The sequence below is a fragment of the Nannospalax galili genome, unplaced genomic scaffold (genome assembly GCF_000622305.1).
Source record: "Nannospalax galili isolate Female #2095 unplaced genomic scaffold, S.galili_v1.0 scaffold514, whole genome shotgun sequence".
In the NCBI taxonomy this organism is placed as follows: Eukaryota; Metazoa; Chordata; class Mammalia; order Rodentia; family Spalacidae; genus Nannospalax; species Nannospalax galili.
In genome coordinates, this window is record NW_008336076.1 from 1,210,117 (window position 1) to 1,220,705 (window position 10,589).

At 38.2% G+C, this 10,589-nt stretch overlaps 1 protein-coding gene across 5 annotated transcripts in view; it reads right to left on the bottom strand.

Moving 5' to 3' along the window:
- Positions 1–3,085: 3,085 nt before the first annotated feature.
- LOC103732335 (sodium channel protein type 2 subunit alpha) overlaps positions 3,086–10,589 on the bottom strand; it is a 157,384-nt gene continuing 149,880 nt past the window's right edge. For all 5 annotated transcript variants that reach the window (XM_008830901.2, XM_008830900.1, XM_008830903.1 and 2 more), the window contains 2 exons: positions 9,953–10,223; positions 3,086–6,821 (listed from right to left, as the gene is read on the bottom strand). In XM_008830901.2, coding sequence (XP_008829123.1) covers positions 5,626–6,821; positions 9,953–10,223 — 1,467 coding nt within the window. In that variant the 3' untranslated portion in view covers positions 3,086–5,625. The remainder of the gene's footprint in view (positions 6,822–9,952; positions 10,224–10,589) is intronic.

Genomic DNA, 10,589 nt, shown 5'->3' on the forward strand with positions numbered 1-10,589 from the left:
GTGACAATGTTCTTCCCTGGGGTTCTAAGCAATGTTTACCCCTTTTCTAAGGTTTTAATGCCAAACCAATGTTTGCTTGTACTAAAGTTCACCCTGGAGAACCAATGAGTTTATTGTATTTACTAACTCAGTGAGGGATTACTGATAGGTGCATGGGTGACCTAAGAGCAGTTGCACTGAAAGTCTTTATCCAGCATGGATGTTGTTTTCCCCATAGCCTCATGGGTCAAGACCCCTCTTCTTAGCCTTCCTCAGGTTATCTACTTTAGTCTTCCTCAAAACAAGGAGTCCACATGTGACTAGGGCAGAATTATACACAACTGGCTGAGAAGAGTGGCTGGATACTCAGATGAGGGACCAATGATTCTGCTTACTCCTCCTTTTATGTAGGGACACAATAGTGAGTCCAATTGTGATGATCTTTTGCAAGTAGGCACAGCTGAAGTCATGAAGATGGCAGTTGTTTGGCTCAGAAAGAGTGCTATACAGAATCATCTTATTGAAAGAACCTTGAATCCTAATTATATACATAAGATAATGTATAAATTAGTATTACCTGTGTATACAATGGGGCTTTATAATAGCCCAGGTAACCCTTATAGAAAACATAAAGCTGTCAAAACCCTTTTTTACTTTGTGAAGCTCAGGGTGGTCTACCAAAACCATACTTTAGGTTTTGAATGGGTGTAAGCAGTAGGTAGAGAGAAGCTGCAGGTACATAGCAAAACATTGTCAAATTCATGCTTACAGCGCCCAGCAGAAATTAACTAAGGAAAATTGTGATGCCGGACTTACTGACTGAGGAATTTTAGGTGGAGGGCCCTCTGTCCTTTCCATGGATGGTAAACAGTCTTTTATTTCTTCTTAAAATCTACCCTGTTGGTTCTTTCATTAAGTGTTTGGTAAATCTTGGTGTTCATTATTCGTTTGCTTTAGCCTGCACTACTTTTCTTGTTGCTGTAAAAAATGGAAAATTCCCTGCTTTTACTATAGACATGTTTAGGTCATGAGACCAAAAATGGTAAGTTCTGTTGAAGTTAGTTTATCTTTTAGCTGTTCTCAAGGCCACAATGTCTTTATTTTGGGGTTGTTTTGTTGTTTTCCTTCTTCCATGTCATAGAGTCAGGGTGCTAGCCTGACAAGAGTCTTGAAGATCATTTTGAGATAAACCTGCTTGAACCTGAAGTGGGAGGGCCAATCCCATCTCCAGAGTCTGCTTCTCCATGAGCTCAAATGGCACATAACAATTTACCAATAGAATTTGTATACAAAAGACATTTATTTCTCTGTAGACCTTAACTGAGTGGGTTACATTAGACAGGGGAGTTGTTGAGTCCAGTGACTGCTGGCTGGACTGAAAGCATCTGTCCTCCTTATAACCTGCATACATTTGCTTAGTGAGGCTTCTTATCTGTTGGATCTTGTACTGGGAACAAGAATTGATAAGAGACAGAACATTTGATTTTAAGAGGTCACCTGATATTTTTAAACTTTATGAAGTCATGTGTACATGCCAGTGAACACCCATGATCAAATAGGATCAAACTGTCAGAAATATCTGCCTTTACGAGTGTCAAACCGGCAGTCCTCCCTGCTTGTACTTGAGGTGACCAGATGAATGAAAGCTTATACATAAACAGGTAGCTTGTGTCTGTAAATGGAGAAAGACAACCTGAAAGGCAGTAAGTACCCTTCCTCCTGATATCTACCAGTAGAGGCTACTTTTTGTCCTCTGGTTTTTATCCAGGCAAGGTTGAGTGCACAAAAACATCAGTGTTTCTTTCTTAAGGCCTGACAATCAAGGAGATCCTTATGGGTAAGGCTAGAGTGTGGGGAGCCTTTTTAAGTTAGGCCTGAGTTACTTTGCCAGTATAGTCTGTATGATAGATGGTTAACCACCTCTAAGACAAAAGAAAATGTTTTGGAATGTCTCTCAAATCTTTGTGTCTCCCTTTCCAGACCATTCCCCCAGAGATCTTCTTATCCTTTTTCCATGAGTGACCATGAGAAAAGGAGGTGCCTATCAACTAGTCACTCTCTTCCTATCTTCATTGACATGGGCTTGGGTACCTGTATCTGCTCTTTCTTTATGACTGACCCTAAAGAAGAGGGAATCCGTTTTTGGCACCTGCACACATATGGCATACATTCTAATCTAATATTTTCCACCAAATATAATAACAAAGAGTTTAAGTAGATCAACATCAGTTACTCATATTGTGAGATAAACACTTCAGAATCTTCTTAGCATCCTCTGTACACAATGAGCTAAATGATTGGCTTTGAAAGGGACAGATACGTTTATTTATTTTTTGATAGAACATTTCCTTTTTCCTATTGGACAAGGGAAGCCTAACTCATGGGTTCTCAATGTTTAGTATGATTCAACATTAGTGAAGAGCCTTAAAAATCTTAGATGCCCAAGCCTCATTTCCAAAGACAAGGGTCCAACCAACCGGCTTGCTCTCCATTGCTCTCCATCCACACATTGGCATTTCTTGCCAAATCATTCTAACATGCAATCAAAGCTGAGAAACACTTCTATAATTGTTCATAATTAAATGGGAAAACCAAATTTGTGACTTTTCAATATCTGTTTTATATGATGAAGAATTGGTTTAAGCTTTCTTAGAAGCTTTGCTAAGCAAACTGAAAAAATGAATTGTAGATAGTATACGTACTCTACAAAGTAGCAGGATATTATTAGGGGCCCATGTACACAGAGACATAAACAAAGCAGCTAGAAAATAGAAAAAGAAACAAGGAAAATATCCTCTAGGAAAACTGCCAAGTTCCAAAGGAGGGAGGAAAAAGTAGGAGACTAAAACAAGGAAGGCAAGTCAGGCGTGGTGAAGCATGCCATTAATCCCAGTGCTAGGGAGGCAGAGGCAGGTAGATCTCTGTAAGATCCAGATCAGTCTGGGATGGTCTACATTGCAAGTTCCAGATCAGCTGGGGCTACAAGGAGACTCTGTCTCAAGAAACAAAACAAACAAACAAGCAAAGAATATATAATGAAATGGGGAAGTGAAAAACAAAACTAAACCACAGGTAACGGGGAGGAGAAAGGATGCACAACTTAAAATGTTAGTCAATTTTTTTTATTAATTTTTTGTAACTTTCCACTACTCTACCCAGTACCATATCTAGGGTTTTGGCCAATATTAAAACTAGATATCCAATACACTCTTCTTAATTTCCATTCCATGAAAAATTTAAAGATGAATTATATTTAATGTGTATTCTTTACATTTATTTTTTTCAGATAGATCATTTTTACAGGATAGAAATTTACCTCTAAATGGCATTTCAAAGATAGAAACATAGACAGAACAATTAAATACAAAAAAACCAAAGCAAAATCTTTATTCTTTCAGCTTGATTGCAATGTGGCTTACTGCTCTGTATGGTAATAGCATTTTCCTGCATGCATTCACCCATACACTACAAGCCAACAGTTTCAGTATAAAGAATCTATGCTGAATGTTGTTTGTGAAACAAAATGTTTTGCTATAACTGGTAATATAATTCCACTACCTGGTTTTGTGGAAGAAAGAAAGAAAGAAAGAAAGAAAGAAAGAAAGAAAGAAAGAAAGAAAGAAAGAAAGAAAGAAAGAAAGGGAAAGAGAAAGAAGAAAGGAGAGAGAAAGCTTGATTTCTGCATCATTTCTGATACGGTTCTACTGCCGTATAGATCAATAAGATTCTATCTGTCTATCTGTGTAAACAAACATTACAAAAGTCTGATGAGAACTGGGAAAAAAGACCAGGTGGAAACATCAGATTTAAGTAATGCCAAAACTTCAACCGATCTTTGAAGAACCTTCTTTTACTGATAAGGTATTACTACCGAAAGCAAATAAACATCGGACTCCGTGTGAGAACTGTTTCATGTGGCAATGTGTGCAAGTTCACAGTACTAAGAACAAAAGCAGAAACCTACACTGCATCTTGTCCTTATTTCTTACTTTGTGGAGTGCTTTAATTAAAAGTGCTGGCAACAGAAACTAACGCTGTGACTGCGACATCAACCTGAAGATACTTTTAATTTCTCATTTTATGTACAAAAGGCTGAAAAATAAAATAAAATGAACCTTTTTACAGTATTTATATTTTCTTAGAAAACTCTAACCAAACATTTCAACAGATCCAAGCAGCTTAGAACGTGTTTCTGCAGTCAGACTTTTCATCACAGGCTCTTCAGATGGGATTGGAAGAATGAAAAGCAAGAAGCTCTTTGTTGTTTGCTGCAACCTATTGCTCATGACATGAAGGATGAGGTCTGGATCGAACAATTCTCTTCACTTCACCACTGACATATGGCTTCCCCAATTAGACTTCTGAACAGTGGAAGGAATAAGATTCAGCAGCATCAGCAAGAGAGACATGCAGCAGTGACAGCTCCAAACTCTAAGGGAACCAATGGCAATCACCTGTTGAAAGCTTGCAAACTATACTTACTGTGGTACATATTTGATGCAGTAAATACTGTGCTTAAATCATCATTTTTGTTTGTTCAAACATGCACCACTGGGTAAAGTGACTATTTACAAAGCAGACTTTTATTTATTTATTTTTTAATTGACATACGCTATGTCAACCTTACCAAGAGCAGAAGATGGCTAAACAATACTGCAGGAAAAAGCAGACTCAACTTTATAAAGTGGCGGTAGGGGTGCTTTTTGGTCAGTTCAGGTTTCTTAGAAAGGACTGATAGGATATTTGTATTTTAAGCCAAAGGACACTTATCAAAAATGTTATAGTCATGCTGCCAGGACTTGGAATGACTATGTGATGGTATGTGTGTCTCTGTGTGTGCATGTGTGTATATATGTATATACACATCCATATACATATATACATATATACATGTACATATAATGGATTATGTAAAAATAAAATAATTCTTTGATGTTTGTGATTCTATGGAACATTTACAGGCACATTAAATTTTTTTCTGGATGAAACACCTTAAAAATATGAATAGCTATTTAAGCACCTCAAAAATCTAAAAACATCCTGAAATAAGAAGTAAACTCTTTCCTCTTGTGATGTGATATTTTCATATGTGAATGAGAATTGCAGCATGCCTTCATTTTAAAATATATTCCGTTATACATAGAGAAATGTAGAATCCCCTCTTAATCCCTCTCCCCAAACATAAACCCATTTACAAAAATAGTCACATATAAGAGTAAACAACCTGTGAATTAAAAAAAAAAGGTGATAAATTCACAGCACACATTTTGTAAAAATATGGCAGATGTGGCAGTTAAAACACAAACAGTGGTGACATTTACTGTTATCAAGTGTCATGTGTTAGATTTACATAAAAATTTAACTTCCCTCCCCCCCTTTCGATTGGTTCCTATAGTCTGAGTAGCCATTGCACTCTTCAGCAGTGTCAGCTGGTTGTGGAAACAGAAACCTGTCAGTGCTGTTTCTCTGGCTTAGTGAGTCCCAGTTTGCTGACCAGAGGTCCCTGTCTTGTTATAGGCACTGACCTTAAGAATACATTTGTAGAAACAGTCAGTCTGGCATAGACCTCCTGAGGGAATCCACAGATGCATCACCAACACAGGCTGTAAACAGTTGATCACAAAATGGAATATTCTTGGTTTCTTTTTACTTTTTACTTTCCCTGATATCTTTTCCTTTGTCCTCTTTCTCTGATTTGTCCTTTTCAAATTTTTCCTTCTCTGGTTTGGTCACACTATCGTATGAAGGTGGTGAAGTGGTAGAAGGTGTCACGTCAGTTTTCTCTGGAGTTGAATTCTCGTTTAGTTTATCCATGAGGATGTCTTCTTTGATTGGTGTTCCCTCGCCTTCTTTGCCCTTGTCTTTCTTATATATAGATGAAACTTTCTTAACTTTCTGCTTTAGGAGATAGCGCCTGTAAGCTCGCTGGATAACAATAGCAGACACCTCCTCTTGTTTGCGTTTCAAAGTGGTGGTGATGGGTTCATAAGAGACTTTGGAGGGATTTGAGGCCATGAACCGCTCTTCCATCTGTATGCGGAGGGCATCCATCTCTCCACTCTCACCCAAAACCCGCTTTGTAAAAGCAAATAAGATGTCCAGGCAGTGGATCCGGTCTCCACTGACCATGGGCAGGTCCATGGCGATGAGCTGGACTTTGTTGGGCTTTGCGATAAGCAGAGGAGGATCCAGCGCGGCTGCAAAGTCAGAGAGCTTGCAGAATTCTATGAACTGAGTGGCATCAGGGTCGAACTTCTCCCAGACCTCGTAGAACATCTCAAAGTCGTCCTCGCTCAGGGGCTCTGCACTCTCTTCAGTGGCAACGCTGAAGTTCTCCAGGATGACGGCGATGTACATGTTCACCACAACCAGGAAGGAGATGATGATGTAGCTGACAAAATAGAAAATACCTACAGATGGGTTCCCACAGTCCCCCTTCACTGAGCTTCCAGGGTGAATTGTGTCAGGGTCACAGTCGGGAGGCGCACTGTTCAGAATAGGAGCTAGGAGTCCATCCCAGCCCGCAGAGGTGGTGATTTGGAACAGGCAGATCATGCTGTTGCCAAAGGTCTCAAAATTGAACATGTCATCAATTCCAACTTCCCTCTTAACATAGGCAAAATTGGACATTCCAAAGATGGCGTAGATGAACATGACCAGGAAGAGCAGGAGGCCGATGTTAAACAGAGCAGGAAGTGACATCATCAGAGCGAAGAGCAGCGTGCGGATCCCCTTGGCGCCTTTGATCAGACGGAGGATTCGGCCAATCCTGGCCAGGCGGATCACACGGAAGAGGGTAGGGGACACAAAATACTTCTCTATCAGCTCAGCAAGAAACATTCCTATTGAAAACCAATAACCAATTGTGTTAATGATAGCAGTAAACAAAGACAAGTACCATCTACAAACTGTGCATATAGGAATTAGATATATATCAATATGTGCATATGCTTATGCCTAATTTTACCTATTATACCTAGACAGAAATAGATATATGTATATTCCTGTGCATCTCTGTATATCTGTGTGCAAATAATCTGTGATACTTACTCACTAAAATGGAAATTAATACATTTGGTGTTATGCCATTAACATCTTTGTCCTAAATGAAGGCATTGATGGTCATTTTTTTCTTCATTATAATAACTGTTTTTAAAACAAGCCCAAACTACTAGATGTTTAAAGATATCACAAAGTATATATCAGCTAAGCACAGAAATGGGTTTATACTTTCAAAATACTAGTGCTATTATTTGTGAGCTGGAAGATGAGACATATAATTTTCTTTTTAAAAAATTTTTATTTATTATTTTTATTTTATGTGTAGGTGTGTATTGCCTGCATGTAGGTAAGTGCAGCCATGTTGTGCAATGCCCACAGAGGTCAGAAATGGCTGCCTGATCCCCTGGGACTGGAGTTATGGATAGTTGTTAGCTGCCACGTGGGTGCTGGGATTCGAACCCTGGTCTTCTGCAAGAACAACCAGAGTTCTTAACCACTGAGCTATCTTTCCAGCCCTGAAACGTAATTTTCAATGATATGTTCTAGACGAGTACTCATGATGAGAGTTCTTTTCTCTTTGAAATAGTTGAATATATGTACAGAATACACAGGCTTGTGGGACAGACTCAATTGGAACTGAACCCCAGCAAATGAGTCAACTTTCGGTGTTGCTATGCTTATTAGTAATTTATTTTTATTTTTAAATTTTATTTCATGTATGAGTGTATTACTTGCATGCACGTAAGTGTACCCGTGTCATGCAATGCCCATAGAGATCAGAAGAGGGCATTGAATCCTCTCGAACTGTAGTTACAGATAGTTGTTAGCTGCCAGGTGGGTGTTGAGAATCGACAGGTCCTCTGTAAGAGCAGTCAGTGCTTTAAATGACTGAGCCATCTCTCCAGTCCCATGTTGCTGCTATGCCTAACATTTTCAATCTTTTCTTCTTAATAAATGCAGGGCCACATAAACTTTTTTGAATAGTCATATTTAATACTCATTAGTCCTTTAGTTTTTGGAAAACCAGGCATTGGAGAACTAACCTAACTTGCCCTTGGTAGAAGAGCTGAAAAGGTAGAACAAGGGAACCCTCGAGGTAGATCTTTTTACCCTCAAATAGCCTCTCTTTTCTTATAAAAAATGTTGTAACCAATGCATTAAACTTTTCATATTTGTGGGGTACCACCTAATGTTTCCATGCATGTGGATGCTCTGCAGTGCTTAATCATGTTAAACATCTTTTTTGAAACACTAACCTTATAGTGAAAATACTCAAAATCTTTCCTTAGCTTTTTAAAGCATCCAACACAGTACTGTTATTTGTAGTGAACCTGCTGTGCAGGAGCACCAGAACTCTTGCTTCTGTGGAATTCTTGGTTAACCTCTCTCATCCTCCTTCTTTATCTTCTCCCCAGCCTCTAGTAACCACCACTCTATTCTCACACCCTGTGAGGTCAAGCTTTTATATTATTCATTTCTTATTACTGTCTTACTACCTGATAATACTCTTTGGTAACTTGTACAATGTTGGTAAGCAGTATAAACAATGATATAGACACTCCTCCATTTAATGTGGTCTGGTTACAAATAACCATAATAAAGCAAATACGCTGGGAAAATGAACCACATGAATCGTTTGGTTTCTCAGTGCAAGTAATAGTATATGTTTATAATATATTGCTATTTATTAAGTATAAGATAGCATTATGTCCAAAATATGTATCTTAATTAAAAATACTTTTTGCTAAAATGCTATCAATTCTCTGCTCCGTTGGAAAAATGGGGCAAGCATACTTGTTCAGTGCAGAGTTGCCATGACCTTCAGTTTGCAAAGCACATACTATTGAGGCTGGAGAGATGTCTTAGTGATTGAAGGCACTGGCTACTCTTGCAGAAGACCCAGGTTCAGTTCCCAGCACCCACATGGCGGCTAACAGCTGTCCACAACTCCAATTCTAGGGGATCTGACATCATCTTTTGGCTTCTGTGGGGATTGCATGACACAAGTGCACTTACATACATGCAGGCAAAACACTCACACATGTAAAATAAAAATAAATAAATTAAAAAATTAAAAAACATATTATCTAAAAAGCATAAAACAATGAGGCATGTCTTTATATATTTTTTTCCTCTCAATATATGTGTTGCCTTTTCTCAAATATGCTCAACCTGGTCACTGGGATGTTGTTCAGTGGTAGAGCATTTACCTAACAAGGCCTTGAACATTCATCCTCAGTACCAATAATAATAATCAAACAAATAAATAAAAGCCAAAGTTGCCATAGATCTTCTTGTATTTACTTTCAGTTTCTTAACATTCTATACATGAACAATTAACATATTTTGATGACATTGGATTGTTTTAGACCTCTGAGTACAATGTCTACTTCTAAAAAGGAATATTACAAACTGCAGAAAGCTATCTGAACTCAAGGAAAGCATGAAGCCTATGCATGTGATCACATATATGAATGTACATATAAACTGCCCCAATTATCGAAGACATCATATTTATTCACTGACTGCTTCTAATGCTCTATGAGCACGTGGTGTAAGTTGTTCATTTAAAGCAGTAGTCATCTATTCTCTGGACTATGGCTAAGCACAGGACCATTATGCCAAGTTACAGTTACTGGCTTTTGAATTGAGGCAAGATAATAAAAAGAAAAAAAAATAAGCACATCACTTCATAAACAGATGAAATCAGAAAATTGAAAAACCAAAAATTTTGAAGTCAATAAGAAAGATTAGTGAGAAATATCTCTAAAGCTTTAAAACAGAAAGTCAATTCTCTCCTTTCATTTTTTTTTTTTTTCAGTTGTTTTTTGAGACAGGGTCTTACTATGTAGCCTCAAGCTGTGCTGGGATTTGAGATCCCCTTGCCCTAACCTCCTGAATGCTGGAATGACTGGCATTTGTCACCATATCTGGCCCTGTTAATTGTTAAAGGAAAAGCTCCTTTTCTTACCAACAATGGAGAGAATGACTACCACAAAATCAAAAATGTTCCATCCGATGGTGAAATAGTAATAGCGGAGGGAGATGAGCTTGAGCACGCACTCGCCCGTGAACAGCACAATGAACACCAGGTTGATCCAGTACAGGATGTTCGTCATCTCCTGACTCTGGTCGTCAGTTTCCACCATCATGGTGACCATGTTGAGGCAGATGAGGATCATGATGCTGATGTCAAAGACTTGTTTGGTTACAAAATCAAAGACCATTCCTTGAAATTTGTTCTGAAACAATAATATAGACAAGTCCACTTTAGACACTTTAGAAAGATCTCATTGAACTTATTTTAACATATCAATATGAAAATTTATCCTCCATGAAAATATATCATGCTTGTTTGCTCTGTGGTAGGCAATTTTATGTATTGGAGTATCCAACTCTTTTCAAGTGAATTTACATTTTATAAGTGGGCTGAATGTTGAGCTACTGATGTTCTCAGTGCCTCACACATCAGTGCATGTGTGTGACTCCCTTTAAGGATCTAACAAATACTTGTCTAGGATTTCTTCTCACTTTGCTCCTAGCCTACCCCATTATATTCGCTCGCCAAAGCTCTGGTAGCTTCCATTGTCAAGTTTATCATATATATA